Here is a 24,975-nt window from a genome sequence, read left to right as displayed (position 1 = left end):
CTTGAAGGCCATGCCAGTCTCCTATGGTTTGTTACATGTTTGTCCTATAGTCTCTGGTGGAGAAATGTCTAATTGTTCCCTTGAAGGCCATGCCAGTCTCCTATGGTTGGTTACATGTTTGTCCTATAGTCTCTGGTGGAGAAATGTCTAATTGTTCCCTTGAAGGCCTCGCCAGTCTCCTATGGTTGGTTACATGTTTGTCCTATAGTCTCTAGTGGAGAAATGTCTAATTGTTCCCTTGAAGGCCACGCCAGTCTCCTATGGTTGGTTACATGTTTGTCCTATAGTCTCTGGTGGAGAAATGTCTAATTGTTCCCTTGAAGGCCATGCCAGTCTCCTATGGTTGGTTACATGTTTGTCCTATAGTCTCTGGTGGAGAAATGTCTAATTGTTCCCTTGAAGGCCATGCCAGTCTCCTATGGTTGGTTACATGTTTGTCCTATAGTCTCTGGTGGAGAAATGTCTAATTGTTCCCTTGAAGACCATGGCAGTCTCCTATGGTTGGTTACATGTTTGTCCTATAGTCTCTGGTGGAGAAATATCTAATTGTTCCCTTGAAGGCCATGCCAGTCTCCTATGGTTGGTTACATGTTTGTCCTATAGTCTCTGGTGGAGAAATGTCTAATTGTTCCCTTGAAGGCCACGCCAGTCTCCTATGGTTGGTTACATGTTTGTCCTATAGTCTCTGGTGGAGAAATGTCTAATTGTTCCCTTGAAGGCCATGGCAGTCTCCTATGGTTGGTTACATGTTTGTCCTATAGTCTCTAGTGGAGAAATGTCTAATTGTTCCCTTGAAGGCCATGACAGTCTCCTATGGTTGGTTACATGTTTGTCCTATAGTCTCTGGTGGAGAAATGTCTAATTGTTCCCTTGAAGGCCATGGCAGTCTCCTATGGTTGGTTACATGTTTGTCCTATAGTCTCTGGTGGAGAAATGTCTAATTGTTCCCTTGAAGGCCACTCCAGTCTCCTATGGTTGGTTACATGTTTGTCCTATAGTCTCTGGTGGAGAAATGTCTAATTGTTCCCTTGAAGGCCATGGCAGTCTCCTATGGTTGGTTACATGTTTGTCCTATAGTCTCTAGTGGAGAAATGTCTAATTGTTCCCTTGAAGGCCATGACAGTCTCCTATGGTTGGTTACATGTTTGTCCTATAGTCTCTGGTGGAGAAATGTCTAATTGTTCCCTTGAAAGCCATGGCAGTCTCCTATGGTTGGTTACATGTTTGTCCTATAGTCTCTGGTGGAGAAATGTCTATTTGTTCCCTTGAAGGCCACTCCAGTCTCCTATGGTTGGTTACATGTTTGTCCTATAGTCTCTGGTGGAGAAATGTCTAATTGTTCCCTTGAAGGCCACGCCAGTCTCCTATGGTTGGTTACATGTTTGTCCTATAGTCTCTGGTAGAGAAATGTCTAATTGTTCTCTTGAAGGCCATGCCAGTCTCCTATGGTTGGTTACATGTTTGTCCTATAGTCTCTGGTGGAGAAATGTCTAATTGTTCCCTTGAAGGCCATGGCAGTCTCCTATGGTTGGTTACATGTTTGTCCTATAGTCTCTGGTGGAGAAATGTCTAATTGTTCCCTTGAAGGCCATGGCAGTCTCCTATGGTTGGTTACATGTTTGTCCTATAGTCTCTGGTGGAGAAATGTCTAATTGTTCCCTTGAAGGCCACTCCAGTCTCCTATGGTTGGTTACATGTTTGTCCTATAGTCTCTGGTGGAGAAATGTCTATTTGTTCCCTTGAAGGCCACTCCAGTCTCCTATGGTTGGTTACATGTTTGTCCTATAGTCTCTGGTGGAGAAATGTCTAATTGTTCCCTTGAAGGCCACGCCAGTCTCCTATGGTTGGTTACATGTTTGTCCTATAGTCTCTGGTAGAGAAATGTCTAATTGTTCTCTTGAAGGCCATGCCAGTCTCCTATGGTTGGTTACATGTTTGTCCTATAGTCTCTGGTGGAGAAATGTCTAATTGTTCCCTTGAAGGCCATGGCAGTCTCCTATGGTTGGTTACATGTTTGTCCTATAGTCTCTGGTGGAGAAATGTCTAATTGTTCCCTTGAAGGCCATTGCAGTCTCCTATGGTTGGTTACATGTTTGTCCTATAGTCTCTGGTGGAGAAATGTCTAATTGTTCCCTTGAAGGCCACTCCAGTCTCCTATGGTTGGTTACATGTTTGTCCTATAGTCTCTGGTGGAGAAATGTCTAATTGTTCCCTTGAAGGCCACCCCAGTCTCCTATGGTTGGTTACATGTTTGTCCTATAGTCTCTGGTGGAGAAATGTCTAATTGTTCTCTTGAAGGCCACGCCAGTCTCCTACGGTTGGTTACATGTTTGTCCTATAGTCTCTGGTGGAGAAATGTCTAATTGTTCCCTTGAAGGCCACCCCAGTCTCCTATGGTTGGTTACATGTTTGTCCTATAGTCTCTGGTGGAGAAATGTCTAATTGTTCCCTTGAAGGCCACGCCAGTCTCCTATGGTTGGTTACATGTTTGTCCTATAGTCTCTGGTGGAGAAATGTCTAATTGTTCCCTTGAAGGCCATGGCAGTCTCCTATGGTTGGTTACATGTTTGTCCTATAGTCTCTGGTGGAGAAATGTCTAATTGTTCCCTTGAAGGCCATGGCAGTCTCCTATGGTTGGTTACATGTTTGTCCTATAGTCTCTGGTGGAGAAATGTCTAATTGTTCCCTTGAAGGCCACTCCAGTCTCCTATGGTTGGTTACATGTTTGTCCTATAGTCTCTGGTGGAGAAATGTCTAATTGTTCCCTTGAAGGCCACTCCAGTCTCCTATGGTTGGTTACATGTTTGTCCTATAGTCTCTGGTGGAGAAATGTCTAATTGTTCCCTTGAAGGCCACTCCAGTCTCCTATGGTTGGTTACATGTTTGTCCTATAGTCTCTGGTGGAGAAATGTCTAATTGTTCCCTTGAAGGCCACGCAAGTCTCCTATGGTTGGTTACATGTTTGTCCTATAGTCTCTAGTGGAGAAATGTCTAATTGTTCCCTTGAAGGCCACGCCAGTCTCCTATGGTTGGTTACATGTTTGTCCTATAGTCTCTAGTGGAGAAATGTCTAATTGTTCCCTTGAAGGCCACACCAGTCTCCTATGGTTGGTTACATGTTTGTCCTATAGTCTCTGGTGGAGAAATGTCTAATTGTTCCCTTGAAGGCCATGGCAGTCTCCTATGGTTGGTTACATGTTTGTCCTATAGTCTCTGGTGGAGAAATGTCTAATTGTTCCCTTGAAGGCCACGCCAGTCTCCTATGGTTGGTTACATGTTTGTCCTATAGTCTCTGGTGGAGAAATGTCTAATTGTTCCCTTGAAGGCCATGGCAGTCTCCTATGGTTGGTTACATGTTTGTCCTATAGTCTCTGGTGGAGAAATGTCTATTTGTTCCCTTGAAGGCCACTCCAGTCTCCTATGGTTGGTTACATGTTTGTCCTATAGTCTCTAGTGGAGAAATGTCTAATTGTTCCCTTGAAGGCCACTCCAGTCTCCTATGGTTGGTTACATGTTTGTCCTATAGTCTCTGGTGGAGAAATGTCTAATTGTTCCCTTGAAGGCCATGGCAGTCTCCTATGGTTGGTTACATGTTTGTCCTATAGTCTCTGGTGGAGAAATGTCTAATTGTTCCCTTGAAGGCCATGGCAGTCTCCTATGGTTGGTTACATGTTTGTCCTATAGTCTCTGGTGGAGAAATGTCTAATTGTTCCCTTGAAGGCCACGCCAGTCTCCTATGGTTGGTTACATGTTTGTCCTATAGTCTCTGGTGGAGAAATGTCTAATTGTTCCCTTGAAGGCCATGACAGTCTCCTATGGTTGGTTACATGTTTGTCCTATAGTCTCTGGTGGAGAATTGTCTAATTGTTCCCTTGAAGGCCACACCAGTCTCCTATGGTTGGTTACATGTTTGTCCTATAGTCTCTGGTGGAGAAATGTCTAATTGTTCTCTTGAAGGCCACGCCAGTCTCCTATGGTTGGTTACATGTTTGTCCTATAGTCTCTGGTGGAGAAATGTCTAATTGTTCCCTTGAAGGCCACTCCAGTCTCCTATGGTTGGTTACATGTTTGTCCTATAGTCTCTGGTGGAGAAATGTCTAATTGTTCCCTTGAAGGCCATGCCAGTCTCCTATGGTTGGTTACATGTTTGTCCTATAGCCTCTGGTGGAGAAATGTCTAATTGTTCCCTTGAAGGCCATGGCAGTCTCCTATGGTTGGTTACATGTTTGTCCTATAGTCTCTGGTGGAGAAATGTCTAATTGTTCCCTTGAAGGCCACGCCAGTCTCCTATGGTTGGTTACATGTTTGTCCTATAGTCTCTAGTGGAGAAATGTCTAATTGTTCCCTTGAAGGACATGGCAGTCTCCTATGGTTGGTTACATGTTTGTCCTATAGTCTCTGGTGGAGAAATGTCTAATTGTTCCCTTGAAGGCCATGGCAGTCTCCTATGGTTGGTTACATGTTTGTCCTATAGTCTCTAGTGGAGAAATGTCTAATTGTTCCCTTGAAGGACATGGCAGTCTCCTATGGTTGGTTACATGTTTGTCCTATAGTCTCTGGTGGAGAAATGTCTAATTGTTCCCTTGAAGGCCATGGCAGTCTCCTATGGTTGGTTACATGTTTGTCCTATAGTCTCTAGTGGAGAAATGTCTAATTGTTCCCTTGAAGGACATGGCAGTCTCCTATGGTTGGTTACATGTTTGTCCTATAGTCTCTGGTGGAGAAATGTCTAATTGTTCCCTTGAAGGCCACCCCAGTCTCCTATGGTTGGTTACATGTTTGTCCTATAGTCTCTGGTGGAGAAATGTCTAATTGTTCCCTTGAAGGCCATGGCAGTCTCCTATGGTTGGTTACATGTTTGTCCTATAGTCTCTGGTGGAGAAATGTCTAATTGTTCCCTTGAAGGCCATGGCAGTCTCCTATGGTTGGTTACATGTTTGTCCTATAGTCTCTGGTGGAGAAATGTCTAATTGTTCCCTTGAAGGCCATGCCAGTCTCCTATGGTTGGTTACATGTTTGTCCTATAGTCTCTGGTGGAGAAATGTCTAATTGTTCCCTTGAAGGCCATGGCAGTCTCCTATGGTTGGTTACATGTTTGTCCTATAGTCTCTGGTGGAGAAATGTCTAATTGTTCCCTTGAAGGCCATGGCAGTCTCCTATGGTTGGTTACATGTTTGTCCTATAGTCTCTGGTGGAGAAATGTCTAATTGTTCCCTTGAAGGCCACGCCAGTCTCCTATGGTTGGTTACATGTTTGTCCTATAGTCTCTAGTGGAGAAATGTCTAATTGTTCCCTTGAAGGACATGGCAGTCTCCTATGGTTGGTTACATGTTTGTCCTATAGTCTCTGGTGGAGAAATGTCTAATTGTTCCCTTGAAGGCCATGGCAGTCTCCTATGGTTGGTTACATGTTTGTCCTATAGTCTCTAGTGGAGAAATGTCTAATTGTTCCCTTGAAGGACATGGCAGTCTCCTATGGTTGGTTACATGTTTGTCCTATAGTCTCTGGTGGAGAAATGTCTAATTGTTCCCTTGAAGGCCATGGCAGTCTCCTATGGTTGGTTACATGTTTGTCCTATAGTCTCTAGTGGAGAAATGTCTAATTGTTCCCTTGAAGGACATGGCAGTCTCCTATGGTTGGTTACATGTTTGTCCTATAGTCTCTGGTGGAGAAATGTCTAATTGTTCCCTTGAAGGCCACCCCAGTCTCCTATGGTTGGTTACATGTTTGTCCTATAGTCTCTGGTGGAGAAATGTCTAATTGTTCCCTTGAAGGCCATGGCAGTCTCCTATGGTTGGTTACATGTTTGTCCTATAGTCTCTGGTGGAGAAATGTCTAATTGTTCCCTTGAAGGCCATGGCAGTCTCCTATGGTTGGTTACATGTTTGTCCTATAGTCTCTGGTGGAGAAATGTCTAATTGTTCCCTTGAAGGCCATGCCAGTCTCCTATGGTTGGTTACATGTTTGTCCTATAGTCTCTGGTGGAGAAATGTCTAATTGTTCCCTTGAAGGCCATGGCAGTCTCCTATGGTTGGTTACATGTTTGTCCTATAGTCTCTGGTGGAGAAATGTCTAATTGTTCCCTTGAAGGCCATGGCAGTCTCCTATGGTTGGTTACATGTTTGTCCTATAGTCTCTGGTGGAGAAATGTCTAATTGTTCCCTTGAAGGCCACGCCAGTCTCCTATGGTTGGTTACATGTTTGTCCTATAGTCTCTGGTGGAGAAATGTCTAATTGTTCCCTTGAAGGCCATGGCAGTCTCCTATGGTTGGTTACATGTTTGTCCTATAGTCTCTGGTGGAGAAATGTCTAATTGTTCCCTTGAAGGCCATGGCAGTCTCCTATGGTTGGTTACATGTTTGTCCTATAGTCTCTGGTGGAGAAATGTCTAATTGTTCCCTTGAAGGCCATGTCAGTCTCCTATGGTTGGTTACATGTTTGTCCTATAGTCTCTGGTGGAGAAATGTCTTATTAACAATCAAACAACATCTCCTTTTATATTTAAAATGCAAGACAATATGATACATTGATAAATTCTATCCATAGTATACTTATACATTGTCATCAGCAGAATTGTGTGTTTATATATAATGAAACAGCAACCCAACAACTTAACCAAAAGTCTTAGGGAGGTGGCCAGCATAATCTTTGATAGTTTTAAATGATATTGATTTTTTATAACAAAAATAAACAAGTCAATTTATTTAATGAATAATATGATAAAAACTTTTCTTGGAGTTTTGAAGTTCAATACTTCTTAGGAAATAACATATCTAATATAAATAAATAGATAATTAGAACCTAAAGATTGGTATTGATTGAAGTACTTAATTAAATGTATTTTATCATTAGCACACTTTGGTATTGATTGAAGTACTTAATTAAATGTATTTTATCATTAGCACACTTTGGTATTGATTGAAGTACTTAATTAAATGTATTTTATCATTAGCACACTTTGGTATTGATTGGAGTACTTAATTAAATGTATTTTATCATTAGCACACTTTGGTATTGATTGGAGTACTTAATTAAATGTATTTTATCATTAGCACACTTTGGTATTGATTGGAGTACTTAATTAAATGTATTTTATCATTAGCACACTTTGGTATTGATTGAAGTACTTAATTAAATGTATTTTATCATTAGCACACTTTGGTATCAATTTAGTTGTTTTAATGATTATCTTAATTAAGGTTCTGAAGTTTGCTGATGTTTATAAAGGTATGATGATCAAATTTATTTTAAAAATTCTTCAATTGGAATTAAACTGAAATTGGGTGTACCAATCTCTATGAGATCAACTGATTAGTTGATTGGCTGCAGTTTAATACGACATCAGAAGACCCATAGACTGACTATATGTGCAATTGTCAAACAAAATTTAGTTTAATTAAAATATTGAACAGAATTCCCATGATGTTGCTACTCGAAACAATGTGAAAAAGAAGAAAAGACAAAATTATCGTCTATTTTCATCTATTTTTTTTATTAGATTTTGATTGTTAGAATGAAAAATCTATTCAGGACATATGTCTAATGTTGATGACTGTGTACCTTAGAAGTCTTTTGCTTATTTGTTTTATGTTTGGTTGCTGTCTTAATGACTTGTTCCCCGTTATCTTGTTTCATATTTATGGTCTCAAGGTGTAATACCACCAACGTCTTTTGGTTATCTGTATTGTTTGGTTGCTGTCTCAATGATATGTTCCCCATTATCTTGTTTCATGTTAAAGGTTTCAAGTTGTAATAGCACCAATATGTGATACGTCACATTCAGTTTCATACAAATTACGGGTTGAGCAAAAAAAAGTTCCCTTGTGTCTGACAGTTATAGGAAATTCTAATGCAACAACGTTTGTAACGTTCATTTTGATTGGATAAAGTCACTTTCTTACATGGCATCAATTGACAATTGATGCTATGGGACGTACGCTCAAGCGCAGACGGCATATGACAGATTTTAAAAACATGTTTAAACGTTGTTTTCTGTCAGTTTCATTAGAATGGAGATAACTTATTGTATTTTAAGCTCCGACGGCATCAATTCGGGATTTGATGGTCGCAAATAACCGTTTACTGTCTCCGCTAACGCGTCGCCAGTAAACTTAATTTGCGACCATCAAATCCCCAATTGATGCCGTTGGAGCTTAAAATACAATACAGTTAACTCCTAACTAACCATGCATTTCATTGCTGAAAATTTTTCTGAATCATTAACATATACCTTGGGCAGTCTGCACCAAAATCCTTTCCAATTTTTAATCCATAGACAAATATTCCAACATTTTTCTTATGTGTCCAAACATAGTTTTGCAAATATTAATAAGTCCTTATAAATTTTTCACTAGTTTGGGGCATAGGACAAGATTTTCACTATAAAAACAACAGGGCGCCAGAGAAACGGCTGAAAAAAAGGCATCATTGATTGTATTACAGTAAAATCCATTGATTGTATTACATTAAAATCCATTTATTATATTACAATAAAACCCATTGATTTTATTACAGTAAAACTCATTGATTATATTACAGTAAAACCCATTGATTATATTACAGTAAAACCCATTGATTTTATTACAATAAAACTTATTGATTATATTACAGTAAAATCTATTGATTATATTACAGTAATTTCTATGGATTTTATATTACAGTAAAACTTATTGAATGTATTACAGTAAAACCCATGATGATTAATTGTATTACAGTAAAATCCATTAATTATATTACAGTAAAACCCATTGATTGTATTACAGTAAACCCATTGATTGTATTACAGTAAAACCCATTGATTGTATTACAGTAAAACCCATTGATTGTATTACAGTAAAACCCATTGATTGTATTACAAGTAAACCCATTGATTATATTCAGTAAAACCCATTGATTGTATTACAGTAAAATCCATTAATTATATTACAGTAAACCCATTGATTATATTACAGTAAAACCCATTGATTGTATTACAGTAAACCCATTGATTATATTACAGTAAAACCCATTGATTGTATTACAGTAAACCCATTGATTATATTACAGTAAAACCCATTGATTGTATTACAGTAAACCTCTTGATTATATTACAGTAAAACCCATTGATTGTATTACAGTAAAATCCATTAATTATATTATTTTGTAATTTACACCCATTTAATGTAATTATTTTGAGTGTTAATACCTGCTAATATTATTGAGAATTATTGGGAATCAATTTGTATAACTTGTTAATGGATCCATGACATCAACTACGACTACATGTGTTCTTTGGTCACTTTTGTGGACATATTTTCATTGTTTTAATGCCTGTAAATGTGAGTACTATATATATCTTGCTAATTTCACATTTTAGTTTTGGTATTTACATTTTTATTTTTAACTGAAATTGATTTCAAAGGGATTAAATTTTATGGATAATAGTAATGTTATTTTTTTTTTTTGGGGGGGGGGGGGTATTTTGTGCATAATATATGTTATAAAAATAAATAAAAATGAAAATGAAAAATTCTTTTTTGGGAATTATCTGAAGGATATGTATTCAGAGGGCTCATGTTTAGAACTTGTCCTCCTTCATTATCAGAATGTTATGAGCAGATTATTTTCTGAAAGTAGTCTGTGAAAGCTAAAACAACGAAACTTTGGAAGAATATGTTTGTATTGGTATTCACTTAAACTTGTGATGAAATCTTATCTAAATGTTAACATTACAATGCAAGGTCCATTACATAATAGATAAGTTTTGATTCTTAAGGGTGAACTTCGGTGAAATCTAAAAATCAAGAATTTAAAATTGATACTATGAATTGGTAGAGCATATTATACAGGTCGAGAACTCTAGATTTTCTGACGTCAGAATATATTTGCATAGTAATTTCCAAAACACAAGACCAATATGGCCTTGAAAAACTGACCAATCGACTCAATGAACTACAATGCATTGTGGGCTACTACGAGTAAACTACAACTTAAAACACGTGGAATTAGTGGGAAAACAGTCAATTAATACATTGTCTGGGACTCTCATTACCAAAGTTTTTATTCTGCAAATATATTTAATGTAAAATATATAACGTAATCTTCAATTTGCATGCTCAGATTAAAAAAATATTGTTTATTGGCTGCACGATTCGACTTTCTTTTTCGCCTTGCAAAAGTAGTTGAACCGGTTTTGTGCATTGTTATAAATTGAACCTGCATTAGTTTCACGACATGACACAGTGAAATATCCAATGAAGTGACCACTGTCCAGTAAGAAAATCATTTGAGCTCTTTTAAACCTGGATAATGTCATTGCAAAATCATTTCTGCCTAGAAAAACACGAAACTTTCATTGAAACACTTCTTTCTGTACTGAATGTGTATTTTTTTTTTATCAGGACCTGAACTAATAGTAAGAATATCATAATATTCAGTATGCTAAAAAGAAGTGTTATGAAGGAGGCAGGGGCGGGTCCAGCCATTTTAAAAAGGGGGGTCCTAACCCTGGACAAAAGGGGAGGGGTTCCAAATACATGTCCCCATCCAAATGCACTGATCGTCCAAAAAAGGGGGTCCATCCGCCGGAACCCCCGCCCCTGGATCCGCCACTGAGCGGGTACGGTATATAGCTCAATAAATTTTTTATAGTTTAAATTCATCCATCGATAATATCCGTTTGTTGCTAATTTTATCACAAAATATACCTCAGAGGTTTTTTTATCGTTCGGCTGCTGTCCTGTTGACATATGTAAAATATCTACAATATTAAAAGTCTCTGGATCATAATGGGTGCCATATTACCTATCATTTTTTTTCTTCTAAAACGTGCTTTGTATATAGAAATAAGAAGATGCGGTATTAGTGCCAAATGAGACATTTTTCCAAAAAAGACATAATCTAGTAAAGTAAGCAGTCATAGGTTTAAAATGCCGAATAGTACGCTATAAATAACCCAAAATTTACTTGTGAAAACAATCCAAACAAAAAAAACAGCAAAAAAATCCCCCAAAAAAACGGCCAATATAATATACAAAGGGAGAAGAAATCTATCTAATAAATAAAAATGTATATAGGTTTGTATATATAGGAGCCTGTATTTCAGTGGTTTTCGTTTGTTTATGTATTACATATTTGTTTTTCTTTCATTTTTTTATATAGTTAAGGCCGTTAGTTTTCTCGTTTGAATTGTTTTACATTGTCATATCGGGGCCTTTTATAGCTGACTATGCGGTATGGGCTTTGCTCATTGTTGAAGGCCGTACGATGACCTATAAATGTTAATTTCTGTGTCATTTTGGTCTCTTGTGTCCCATTGTCAATCATACCACAACTTTTTTTTTATATTAGATCCAATGCTGTAATTTTCACAAAACATATCAAATTTTCCACCTCGTCGCACATACATATGGATAACATCATTACAGCTTATTTCCTAATGCATGTAGAGCAAAATTTTGTTAGCTTGCTTGCTTTGTATATTGTACAAGCATATAAGGATAACAACCAATTAAATTCAAATATAAAATATACGAGTTAAACTATGCCTATATATATTGTTTAAAGATGTCAATCTTATTTTCAAAGCTTGTATAAACAACTATACACACAAAGCAAGCAAGCCAACCAAAGTTTTACTTTGCAAGCATTAGGAAATCAGTTGTAATGATTGTATTCAGTTTGGCTAATGTCCGAGCCCGTTAAAAAACGAAAACAAAATGAAACTATAGTTGCTGACTTAACTACCTTACAAAAAAGGGAACAGTTTGGAAGTCTCGTATACTGAAATGTGACAAAAATAAATACTTGTAGATTTTGTTAACACTGCCATGTATGTTAATATTTCTTCGCCTTTTTTACGAACACAAAATTCAAGGATCACACATTTGCCTTTAATTGTCTATACGGAAATTGCTGCACTCGTGAATATTAGCACCGGCTGTTATCGACGGCTTACTTAACACTAGTAAGTTTGTCTCATGGGTAATTGTGTTTTTCGCTGTTGTTTCGTTGCTGTCTGGTGGACGAATACATGAAATCTCCGTGCCATCATCAAACATATTAATGGCTATATATCGGGTAATTCAAACCCTTTTTTCTTCGCATAGAAACAACTCTTTGTTAATCTGAGCATGGAAGGAATACTTTGTATCACGAACTATAAATGAGGATAAACAAAATGAAAAACTAAGTGAAATTGTGAATCCCGCATTGCACGAAAAAATGTGTTGTATTTCAGTAAATAACACATGTTCTCGGTTGATTGTAAACACGTAGTAGTCCATCATGCATTGTTACTCATTTATTGGATTGGTCAAAAACCTAGGTAAAAATAAATTGCGTCACATGTAAATAAACAGGTACATGTGAGAGAACATAAGTATGCTAATTTATGCATTTCCATATAAGGTAGTGGTCCTGACCTGTTATAGAGTTAATAATACTAGCTGTCAAAATCATGTTCACTAATTTGACTCAAATTCTCATATTTGATTTATAACATGTATACTAAAACACATATTCAAATTACAATAAGTCTGAAATAAACAGTTAACAATGCATATACTAGATAATATATATCAGAATTTCGTGTGTATTTCAGTCTAGACACCATCTAATTAACTATCAAGATGACCTACCAAAACTACCAACGGTCACATAGCAAGACATAAACATACACATGAATACAAATAAATTGCAATCTCGTGCAATTCGATTTTTTTTTATGTCTGTTTGATTTTATGTTATAGGATAAAAAATAAGTTAATTATTGTTTTTACCAAAATGAGTTTTTATGGATCGTGTCAGTCAATCAAATGAACCACCCTTGTTTCACTTTCAATTATGACATTCTTTTCCTTTTAATAACTGAACACGCATAATCCATGCGTAATCCATCTAAAGCTATGAGGTTAAATTGGAGGTCACATGAATAAGGATTCAATGAGGTAGGATAATTCACTTGCTTATTTTGACAAAATCAAACCATACAGGCTGCTAAAAGCAAATTTATATTACTTCACTTTCGTTAATGATTGCACAAAAAAAAAATCATAATTTAAATTTTTTTTACATCTTGTAGCTAGTGCCCTTTTTAAGGAAATAAATACTAAGCTAAAAATATAATAATATTGTTTGATTTATATTTTTATTCAAAATAGGAAATGTTTGTAGTTCTGTTGCCAAAACCTGCCATAATGTTTTATTGCGACAAAATACTTTCTTATTATTGAAATTTGAAGATGATACTTTTATGACTAGATGTATGATTTTTATCCTTGAACTACCCTGGTGGATGGTGATATTGCTGTGTTTTATTCTTATGTTTTGATACTGTATATAAAAGTCTCTCATAATTCTTTAAGAATGCACATGCATTCTAAATTTTTATTGTGTATTATATGTCATATTGTGTTTATTCTTGTATGTTACATAGTGGTAAGATTAGAATAAACTTGAACTTGGTTATGGAGCTCCTCTTCGAGCTATTTTATTTCTTAAAAATGACTGGATAATTCAGACCTATACTGCAGTGTTCTCCCCTGAATTTTTAAAAAGCACCCTGGAAATTCTAAAAATTACGCACCATGGCCCCTTTACATTCTATTATACTATCTTCCAAGATAGAACCACTTAAGGATGTACTTGGGTGAGGTTTGGTGAAAATTAATAAATCAAGAATTTAAAATTGAATATATAAGCTGTTAGAGCATTCTTTAAGGATAAGAATAAGCTAAAAATATTGATAGGTCATGGACCTGCTTTTCGAGATATTTGAGATTTAAAATATGGCGGGAAAAGGCTGACTCAGACTTTTATCTTATATTTGTATTGGTATTATTTGGGTCTCAAAACAAAAGAAAGAAAATCAAGAATCTTCTAAAATTTTGGTAAATAATCTTTCATGAGCTATTTAAAAGTCTTATATGAAAAAATAAATGGGTGTTATGGGGCAAAATATTTTACCTTGTTATGTATGGAAAAACACCAAGGAGTCTTAACATTTAACACGAATTCCAAAACCTCACCGAAGTACATCCTTAAGAGAATAAAGCATCAGGGTACTTATGGTGTGTATAGCAGGGGAGGCTTTCCCGATCAACACATCAAGTTTTTAGCTCACCAGGGCCCTTTGGCATCCGTCTTCTGTTTTCCTCATAAGCTATTTCAAAAATCTTCTCCTCTGAAACTACTGGGCCAAAAACCTTTAAACTTTAACTGAATGTTACTTATGGTATCTAGTTTATAAATTGTATCACAAGTTTTGATCGGTTTACAAACATGGCCGCCATGGCTAACGTTTATTAAAGGGGCATTAGCTTGCATATTTTAGTCTAGATGCCATCTAAATAACATATAATGAGATGACCTCCTGAAGACTGCCTTAGGTGACAACCCAATATAAACATAAGCATTAATATGAAAATAAAGCAACATCATGCAATTGGACTTTTCATTTCTGTTTGATTTCATGTTTTTGGTTTAAAAAAAAAAAAGCCAAGTAAATCTTCATTTTTACCTGTACTAGAACACACCCGCGAAATCGCGGACATTCAGAGCGTAGTTTAAAGTAAAGTGTTGTTGGAAGAATTTTGTAAAATATTGAATGACTGGAGAATTTCAGCAAAAGTATCATAAGTCATAGGAAAATGCTTATTTTCATCCCTCCTCCTTTATTTCCAAATTTCCAATTTTTGGTTTTCTATCAATTTCAATATGAACATACATTTAGTACATTTAGTATGTTATGGACATTTAAGTAAGGAGCCTGTAATTCAGTGGTTGTCGTTTGTTTATGTGTCAAATATTTGTTTTTCGTTCATTTTTTGTACATAAATAAGGCCGCTAGTTTTCTGGTTTGAATTGTTTTACATTGTCAGTTCGGGGCCTTTTAAAGCTGAGTATGCGGTATGGGCTTTGCTCGTTGTTGAAGGTCGTACAGTGATTGTTAATTTCTGTGTCATATTGGTCTCTTGTGGAGAATTGTCTCAACATGACAATCATACCACATCTTCTTTTTTTTTGTAAAAGATTTAATGACTGGCGAATTTCAGAAAAGGTATCAAAAGTTCACATGAATATTTTTAGCGCTTATCTGTATATTATGAAAATTCATTACTTATAAATATAGTGTATTTACTTTCAATTCTAAGTTTACTAATCGGTCCATGGTGGTCATTGATATAGTATACAGATCCTCTCTATTTAATAAACTCTGTGACCGCCGTTGGTAGTAAACTTGAAAATGATAGCAGATAGAATTCTGAAAATACACTTTATTCTTTGTATATGTATGTTCAAAGTATACAGAAAAACGCAAACCGGAAGTCTAATCTAAAATTTCGTCCAATGGCGGGACAATATCCGGATGCCTTTTTTCTCGTTTTTCTCCCAAAATAACTCAATCTGAATAATCATATGAATAGATGACAAATGAGACTATGTACTATACCTATAGGACACAGAGGCGTGTTGATTAATTTATTGTGGAAAGAGGAGAAGCGACACCCAAAATGAGGTCTTCTCGTTTAATAGTATAGATATGTACTATATTAGAATGAAATTTTATTGATGGAATTGGTAAACAAAATCGAACATGGAACATGACTGACAAAAGCATGCTTAACCAATCCCTATAGCTAATAGGTTAAATTGAAGGTCATTTTGTGGTAGTTTGTTTGTTATTCTGTATAAACTAATTTTCTGAATGCTATATTTGTTGTGTTAACTTTAATTTTTACTTGCTTCTGTTTGAGGTTTAAATTTGCAAATTGATAAGATAATATAGATAATTTATTTTATTAAAGGATACATTTCATTACATTTCAGTTCTTTGACCATATTTATTTTGTGTCATGAACCTATGCTTTATCAAATATTCAATCACAATCCCAATTCAGGGTTGTTTTAAGCTTAGATGTTGTGTCCATACTTGCTCAACTATTCAGTGTTCAACCTCTGCAGGAAATCTGGTTTTCTGTCTCTCTGACAGCCTCTTGTTGTCATTCATATCAACTACATGTAGACACTGTCTTGATGCTTCACTTGTATCATCCATCATCTGGAATTAGCTATATTATTTGTTTTGGAAAAAATAATTGATTGTAACTTTCTTCAAGTATGTTGGTGCCATATAAGTCTTTACTATTTAAATGATCTCGTAAAAGCCTTGTTAACAGCTGTGACTTTTGTTTACATGATGATAAGTCATCTAAATGCTGATAACAAAATAATTGCAGCATATGTGCAAAAAATACAGGAGGAAAGTAAAAAGGAAGATGAGGAAGATTTAAGTTCTTAAACAACAGTTGGTACATTAAATGTAGTTCTTGTGGAAAAAATGATGGATTTGAAATAAATTTAACCCATCGGACTGTTATTAATTTGATTGCTGTGAAACAGTTGCCTTGATTCATGAAATTGAACACAGATATCTGGTTTTGATTTAACTGGATTTCTTTGACTGGAACAAGTTTTTTATCATCAGTGCATTTGCTTAAAGCATAATAAATGATATCTAATGATATCAAGTAATGTTTATGACTATAGAAGAAGGAAGCTAGAACCAGCCATCCTGATAATGCATCTGATTGTGTTCCTATCACCAGATGACTGAGGTCACGTCTGTACTTGTAGTACTTCTCTTTGTTGTTTGATACAAGTTGGTTTTGTGGAACAATCTGGTGTGCCCTGGGCAGATGTATTGTAAATATATCTCGTGAAAGAACAGTTTTACAATGATGTAGCAAGTTATATAGCAGGCTATGATACTTAGAAAGTAAAGTCCATTCTGGTGTTTCGTATATTATTCTAATTTTTCCTTTCATTAAATCAATTTTTTTAGTTAGTCCTTTATAATCGTTCACAGTTTGTGAATATTTAAAACACTGAATTCCTTGTTTATTTAAATTACTCAGGATTCCAATTAATTTGTCTTTGTTTGTAGTATTGAATCTTAAATAAAACAAATTATTGTCAGGAATGAAATAATGTAACAGTGTCTCATATTCTACACAGTATAATAGTCTCTTTAAACAAGCCATGAAGCATGGTATGATGTTGTCTGGTCTCCATATTGATGGGTCTGATTCTTCTGAGATCCAAAACATTAAAGTCTTCAGAAAATAGGAACACAATAAACCTTTCAAATCCTCATTTTTATCCACAATTTCTTTGAGCAAGATTTTCAATAAAGCATAGCATAACAACTGGGTATGGCTGAAAGAAAATATGAGAAATTTTTCAGCTACCGAAAACGAAATTCTCCATTGCAGACTTTCATTGCAGGATCCTTTCAAGCCAATTGGAACAAATAATACACCACATGAGGTTATTTTTGAAATGATGTCTGCTGGTGGCCATGTTGTACGTGGTCTGTATATCCATGGCTGAGCTTCAGATATCCATTGGTCACATTTTAGGCAAAATGCAAAATCATACATATCCTTTTCGTCTGATAAACAAGGCCCATGAATTTTACGTGGCAATGATGGTACATTAAAAATATACATTTTGTATAGTTCATTTGAAAGTAGACTTCCCTGAGATGTATCTTCTACCATTTGTTTGAGTTCAGTATGTTGCTCATAAATATTATTGAAAAGACGTAACAATGTGAAACAGGGTGTAGTGTCATCTGTATCCATAATCAGAGGAATGTTATTATGATTGGAACTAACCTCTCTATAATGTCTATCAGACTCGTAAACTTTAAATATAAGATCAACAAACATTATATCTAAATCACTGCCACTAAGATTAAGTCCTTCACCTTTACTACCACTAGTTATATGGTTCTCTGTTCCAATGTCATGTATTATGTTAGCCAATCTTCTGACTTTTACATCTTCCTCAGATCCAATCTTTTGACAGAGGTACTTGTAGTAATTAGTTGATAGATTTTTATCTGTGGACATTTTTATTCTGAAATAGAAAAGTTTACTGACATTTAATTTTTTTTTCTTATGAACATAGGAGTATTCTTCAGTATGACACCAACCTAATGTCAATACACCAAAAACCAAGACATACAAGAGGACTTTTATTGTTAGTTCTCTGAGTTGGTTCCTTAAATACAACGTCCAGCCTGGAAGTTAAAGATAAGATGAACTTTCAAATGTAGTCTTTTCAATCTACAAAAATGCCAATATATATGTAACCAAATATTTACCCCTTTCTAGGGCAAAAATGCCATGCATGTGTCATGCATGTTCACATGTGTGACATTTTTGTCAGTGTATAGTTTAAGTCCCTTTAGTGATGAAAATTAAAATAACAAAAATACCAAACTACTAGAAAATTTTAAACTGAAAGTTCCCAAGCAAATGGCATAATCAAAAGCTCAAACACATCAAAAGAATAGATAACAACTGTCATATTCCTGACTTTGTACAGGCATTTTCTTGTGTAGGAAATGGTGGACCTAACCTTGTTTTTATAACTAGCTTAAAGCCTCTCTTAATGTTGAATAACATAAACTGACAATATCTGTGATCCAAAGGGATGGGGTGGAGGCTTTGAAGATTTTGTTTATCATTTTCCCCTTGAATTACCAGTAAACTTGATTATCAATATGGGTAATTATGTTTACCGGATTAACAATTCAGGCTTCATGTAGCCTTTATCAGTTTATACACACAAAATTTAATGTAGGACAAAGATATTGGAGATATACAAGTCTCCTTTTGTTCCCATACAAATTTTTCTCAACTTTCTTGTACTGAGTTGTTGAAATATTTTTTCCCCATTTTCCCATTTTATATTTCCATATACAGATATCATTGTGTGCATTAATTATTGCGATATTTTAAGAATGGTCACATACAATGCAAGATTAATTTTTGCGACTTCAGAAAAAGTGTCATACAGATATATGCAACAAATGTGAGAATGTGAGTTCTCGCCTAGTTGCATTTTTCGCATTACAAAAAACCTCGCAATAATTTCAGAACTTACAGTATTTTTTTTTTTTTAACTTTCATTATGTACAATTCACTGTTGTTTACAGAAATATTTTTTGCAACCCTCCTATTTGTTCTTTGTTCCAATTTCTGTATATAAACTAGCCCTGAAAAAAATCATCCTTTTCTTTAAGACAACAAAGTAATACGTATTTCTCTAAAGTTTGTTATAAATAGAAATAAGGAGATGTGGTCTGGTTGCCAATGAGACAACTATCCACCAGACGCCACATGAAGTGGATGCAAGTAATTATACAATAAGGAGATGTGGTATGGTTGGCAATGAGACAACTATCCACCAGACACCACATGAAGTAGATGTAAGTAATTAAACATGATCATTGTGTTGTCAAGAAGTGCTTGAATGTGAATAATGTAAAAGGATTCAGTAATAAATGTTTATCTTCACAAATTCCTCTTTTATAGATGGACTGTTCCTGTATGGAACTAGCCCTGGAGGGAGAGAGGCTATGTAAGGCTGGAGACTGTCAGACCGGGGTCCAGTTTTTCGAAGCAGCCGTCCAGGCAGGAACAGATGATCTGAAAACTCTCAGTGCCATATACAGTCAGCTTGGCAATGCTTATTTCTACCTCCAGGAGTATGGAAAGGCACTGGATTACCACAAATTAGATCTCACTTTGGCCAGGTAAGCCAGGAGTATGACAAGGCACTGGATTATCACAAATTAGATCTCATTTTGGCCAGGTAAGGGGAGTTGTAAAGTTGTATTTTGTAGGAGAGGATGAATTAGAGAAAAGTTTCAGACAAATGAGCAACTGTTGTTAAGTGAGGGCAATAGCTCACACTTATCCTGTAGACCATGCAGATACCTATAGCTAGAAATAGTAATATTACACTTACTAATTCTAGGGAACGCAAGGAAACTTAAAGGTCCTGCCAAAATGTCATTTATTTACCAACGTATAATTCCAAACTTGGCATTAAACATGCAACAATCAATCAATCAATGAATACATGTCAAGAAATGTGCATACAAAAACAATGATAAGTGTATAATTTGGTAGATACATGGTACAATGTAGGCACATTTAGTGTATAATTTGGTAGATACATGGTACAATGTAGGCACATTTAGTGTATAATTTCGTAGATACATGGTACAATGTAGGCACATTTAGTGTATTATTTGGTAGATACATGGTACAATGTAGGCACATTTAGTGTATAATTTCGTAGATACATGGTACAATGTAGGCACATTTAGTGTATAATTTCGTAGATACATGGTACAATGTAGGCACATTTAGTGTATAATTTGGTAGATACATGGTACAATGTAGGCCCATTTAGTGTATAATTTCGTAGATACATGGTACAATGTAGGCACATTTAGATGATTGAACTACACATATCCTTGTCCCATTTCTGTGATCATATTTGTTTATAATCAAAAAGGTTGATCACATTGAATCTGTCAAGTAAGCAGATTTAACTCTTTTTATACCCCCGCTTTAAAAAAGGGGGGTATACTGTTTTACCTCTGTCTGTCAGTCCGTCCGTCCGTCCGTCCATCAGTCCGTCCGTCCGTCAGTCAGTCCGTCCCATGAAACTTTCGTCACATTTTTAGCTCACCTGGCCCGAAGGGCCAAGTGAGCTTTTCTCATCACTTGGCGTCTGGCGTCCGTCGTCCGTCGTCCGTCGTCCGTCGTCGTCGTCGTCGTCCGTCGTTAGCTTTTACAAAAATCTTCTCCTCTGAAACTACTGGGCCAATTTTTACCAAACTTGGCCACAATCATTATTAGGGTATCTAGTTTAAAAATTGTGTCCGGTGACCCGACCAACCAACCAAGATGGCCCCCATGGCTAAAAATAGAACATAGGGGTAAAATGCAGTTTTTGGCTTATAACTCAAAAACCAAAGCATTTAGAGCAAATCTGACAAGGGGTAAAATTGTTAATCAGGTCAAGATCTATCTGCCCTGAAATTTTCAGATGAATCGGACAACCAGTTGATAGGTTGCTGCCCCTGAATTGGTAATTTTAAGGAAATTTTGCTGTTTTTGGTTATTATCTTGAATATTATCATAGATAGAGATAAACTGTAAACAGCAAAAATGTTCAGTAAAGTAAGATCTACAAATAAGTCAACATGACCAAAATGGTCTGTTGACCCCTTTAGGAGTTATTGCCCTTTATAGTCAATTTTTAACCATTTTTCGTAAATCTTAGTCATCTTTTACAAAAATCTTCTCCTACGAAACTACTGGGCCAAATTAAACCAAACTTGACCACAATCATCATTGGGGTATCTAGTTAAAAAATTGTGTCCGATGACCTGGCCAACCAACCAAGATGGCCACCATGGCTAAAAATAGAACATAGGGGTAAAATGCAGTTTTTGGCTTATCACTCAAAAACCAAAGCATTTAGAGCAAATCTGACACGGGTAAAATTGTTTATCAGGTCAAGATCTATCTACCCTGAAATTTTGAGATGAATTGGACAACCCGTTAATAGGTTGCTGCCCCTGAATTGGTAATTTTAAGGACATTTTGCTGTTTTTGGTTATTATCTTGAATATTATTATAGATAGAGATAAACTGTAAACAGCAAAAATGTTCAGCAAAGTAAGATCTACAAATAAGTCAACATGACTGAAATGGTCAGTTGACCCCTTTAGGAGTTATTGCCCTTTATAGTCAATTTTTAGCCATTTTTCGTAAATCTTAGTTATCTTTTACAAAAATCTTCTCCTCTGAAACTACTGGGCCAAATTAAACCAAACTTGGCCACAATCATCATTGGGGTATCTAGTTTAAAAATTGTGTCCCGTGACCTGGCCAACCAACCAAGATGGCCGCCATGACTAAAAATAGAACAAAGGGGTGAAATGTAGATTTTGGCTTATAACTCTGAAACCGCAGCCTTTAGAGCAAATTTGACATGGGGGTAAAATTGTTAATCAGGTGAAGATCTATCTGCCCTGAAATTTTCAGATCAATCTGACAACCTGTTGTTGGGTTGCTGCCCCTGAATTGGTAATTTTAAGGAAATTTTGCTGTTTTTGGTTATTATCTTGAATATTATTATAGATAGAGATAAACTGTAAACATCAATAATGTTAAGCAAAGTAAGATTTACAAATAAGTCAACATGACGGAAATGGTCAATTGACCCCTAAGGAGTTATTGTCCTTTATAGTCAATTTTTAACAATTTTCATAAAATTTGTAAATTTTAACTAACATTTTCCACTGAAACTACTGGGCCAAGTTCATTATAGATAGAGATAATTGTAAGTAGCAAGAATGTTCAGTAAAGTAAGATGTACAAACACATCACCATCACCAAAACACAATTTTGTCATGAATCCATCTGCTTCCTTTGTTTAATATTCACATAGACCAAGGTGAGCGACACAGAGCCTCTAGTTCTCAGGAACTACACATCCACCCTTTCTGTAATTTGGTATCAACATTTATATATGTCAGCCATACCGTGTGATGCGTTTTCAGATTCATCACTTGACAACTTCCTGTTTACCGAACACTTGTCTGATTTTACACATGATAGCCAAGTTGAAAATTTTCGTCACATTTTTCTTAGGAACTACAATACAAGGATTTCTGAAATTTGGTTTCAGGATTTATATAAATCAGCTATACTGTGTGATGCGTTTTCAGATTCATCACTCGACAACTTCCTGTTTACCGAACACTTGTATGATTTTACACATGATAACCAAGTTGAAAATTTTCGTCACATTTTTCTCAGGAACTACAATACAAGGATTTCTGAAATTTGGTTTCAGGATTTATATAAGTCAGCTATACCTTATGATGCGTTTTCAGATTCATCACTCGACAACTTCCTGTTTACCGAACACTTGTATGATTTTACACATGATAACCAAGTTAAAAATTTTCGTCACATTTTTCTCAGGAACTACAATACAAGGATTTCTGAAATTTGGTTTCAGGATTTTTATAAGTCAGCTATACCGTGTGATGCGTTTTCAGATTCATCACTCGACAACTTCCTGTTTACCGAACACTTGCATATTTTTACACTATTAATATTATCCACTTGCGGCGGGGGTATCATCAGTGAGCAGTAGCTCGCAGTTTCACTTGTTAGTATTAATCTGCGATGCGTAAAAAGAGTTTCTGAGAATAAGCCCTTGAAAAGGTACATATTGTTAAAAATGGATGACCTATAGATAACATTATTAAGAAAATCACCAACAGAATTAATTAGCAAAAACATACTCAGTTTTCAATGAAAAGTATGTCATTTAAAATATGCATGTTAGAAGTATGTAACAAACAATTAAAAGAGTAAAGCAAGCAGAAAGAAAAGAAGATAGCTATGAATTAGATTAATTTTGAATCATTATGTGAGATTCTGCCGTGATAAGTGATGTTCTACATATTATATCAGATACTTAAGTAGTTGAATAATGGAAAAAATTAAATAACTATGAAATTTTATGCTTAAAAAAAGACCCAAATTTTAGGCCCCTGTCATGACCCAGGCAGGGCATTACGTTTAATCATTGTCTGTCTATATGGACTTCTCAAAATTCATTTCCGTTCTCTTAACTTTAATTTGCCTCATCCAAGTGTTATGAAACTTATACACAATGCTTATTACCACAAATCACACAGATCAAGTTTGATTTTTGGTGGTGTCACTTATACATTCTGAAGTGATGCTCCTTTATAATGTTTTATGCAAGCCAGGCATCATATGTGAACACATTTATTTGTTTTGAATCAACTGAAGGGCTCTTTGTTATTTTTAGAACCTTAGGAGATATGATTGGTGAGGCCAAAGCCAGTGGCAATTTAGGCAACACGCTCAAAGTTCTACAAAAGTTTGATGAAGCTATAGCATGCTGTAACAGGCACCTAGAAATATCCAGACAGCTTTCAGATAAGGTAAGTCTTATGAAGACATCACCTGCTGTAACAGACACTTAGAAATATCCAGACAGCTTTCAGATAAGGTAAGTCTTATGAAGACATCACCTGCTGTAACAGACACTTAGAAATATCCAGACAGCTTTCAGATAAGGTAAGTCTTATGAAGACATCACCTGCTGTAACAGACACTTAGAAATATCCAGACAGCTTTCAGATAAGGTAAGTCTTATGAAGACATCACCTGCTGTAACAGACACCTAGAAATATCCAGACAGCTTTCAGATAAGGTAAGTCTTATGAAGACATCACCTGCTGTAACAGACACTTAGAAATATCCAGACAGCTTTCAGATAAGGTAAGTCTTATGAAGACATCACCTGCTGTAACAGACACCTAGAAATATCACGACAGCTTTCAGATAAGGTAAGTCTTATGAAGACATCACCTGCTGTAACAGACACTTAGAAATATCCAGACAGCTTTCAGATAAGGTAAGTCTTATGAAGACATCACCTGCTGTAACAGACACTTAGAAATATCCAGACAGCTTTCAGATAAGGTAAGTCTTATGAAGACATCACCTGCTGTAACAGACACTTAGAAATATCCAGACAGCTTTCAGATAAGGTAAGTCTTATGAAGACATCACCTGCTGTAACAGACACCTAGAAATATCACGACAGCTTTCAGATAAGGTAAGTCTTATGAAGACATCACCTGCTGTAACAGACACTTAGAAATATCCAGACAGCTTTCAGATAAGGTAAGTCTTATGAAGACATCACCTGCTGTAACAGACACTTAGAAATATCCAGACAGCTTTCAGATAAGGTAAGTCTTATGAAGACATCACCTGCTGTAACAGACACCTAGAAATATCACGACAGCTTTCAGATAAGGTAAGTCTTATGAAGACATCACCTGCTGTAACAGACACCTAGAAATATCACGACAGCTTTCAGATAAGGTAAGTCTTATGAAGACATCACCTGCTTAAACAGACACGAAATAACTTGACAATGATAATTCTATTGCAATGTTTTTGTATCAATAGATCTGATTGGATGACAATCATCGATCAATTTTCATTTAGATTTAAGGAGGCGAAATTTCTTGATATGCAATTTTTGTCAGGCTGCAACATTTATGTT

The 24,975-nt window shown here is 35.8% G+C and overlaps 1 protein-coding gene across 2 annotated transcripts in view; it reads left to right on the top strand.

The window, feature by feature from the left end:
* The window catches only part of LOC139510058 (G-protein-signaling modulator 2-like), an 85,168-nt gene that overhangs the window by 41,429 nt on the left and 18,764 nt on the right, over positions 1-24,975 (top strand). For both annotated transcript variants that reach the window (XM_071296280.1, XM_071296278.1), the window contains exons 3-4: positions 19,365-19,585; positions 23,704-23,839. In XM_071296280.1, the coding sequence (XP_071152381.1) occupies positions 19,365-19,585; positions 23,704-23,839 (357 nt within the window). The remainder of the gene's footprint in view (positions 1-19,364; positions 19,586-23,703; positions 23,840-24,975) is intronic.

Source organism: Mytilus edulis, chromosome 2 (assembly GCF_963676685.1).
Source record: "Mytilus edulis chromosome 2, xbMytEdul2.2, whole genome shotgun sequence".
Taxonomy (NCBI): Eukaryota; Metazoa; Mollusca; class Bivalvia; order Mytilida; family Mytilidae; genus Mytilus; species Mytilus edulis.
Note: the sequence above shows the minus strand (reverse complement) of the source record. Positions and strands in the feature narration are given on the sequence as shown.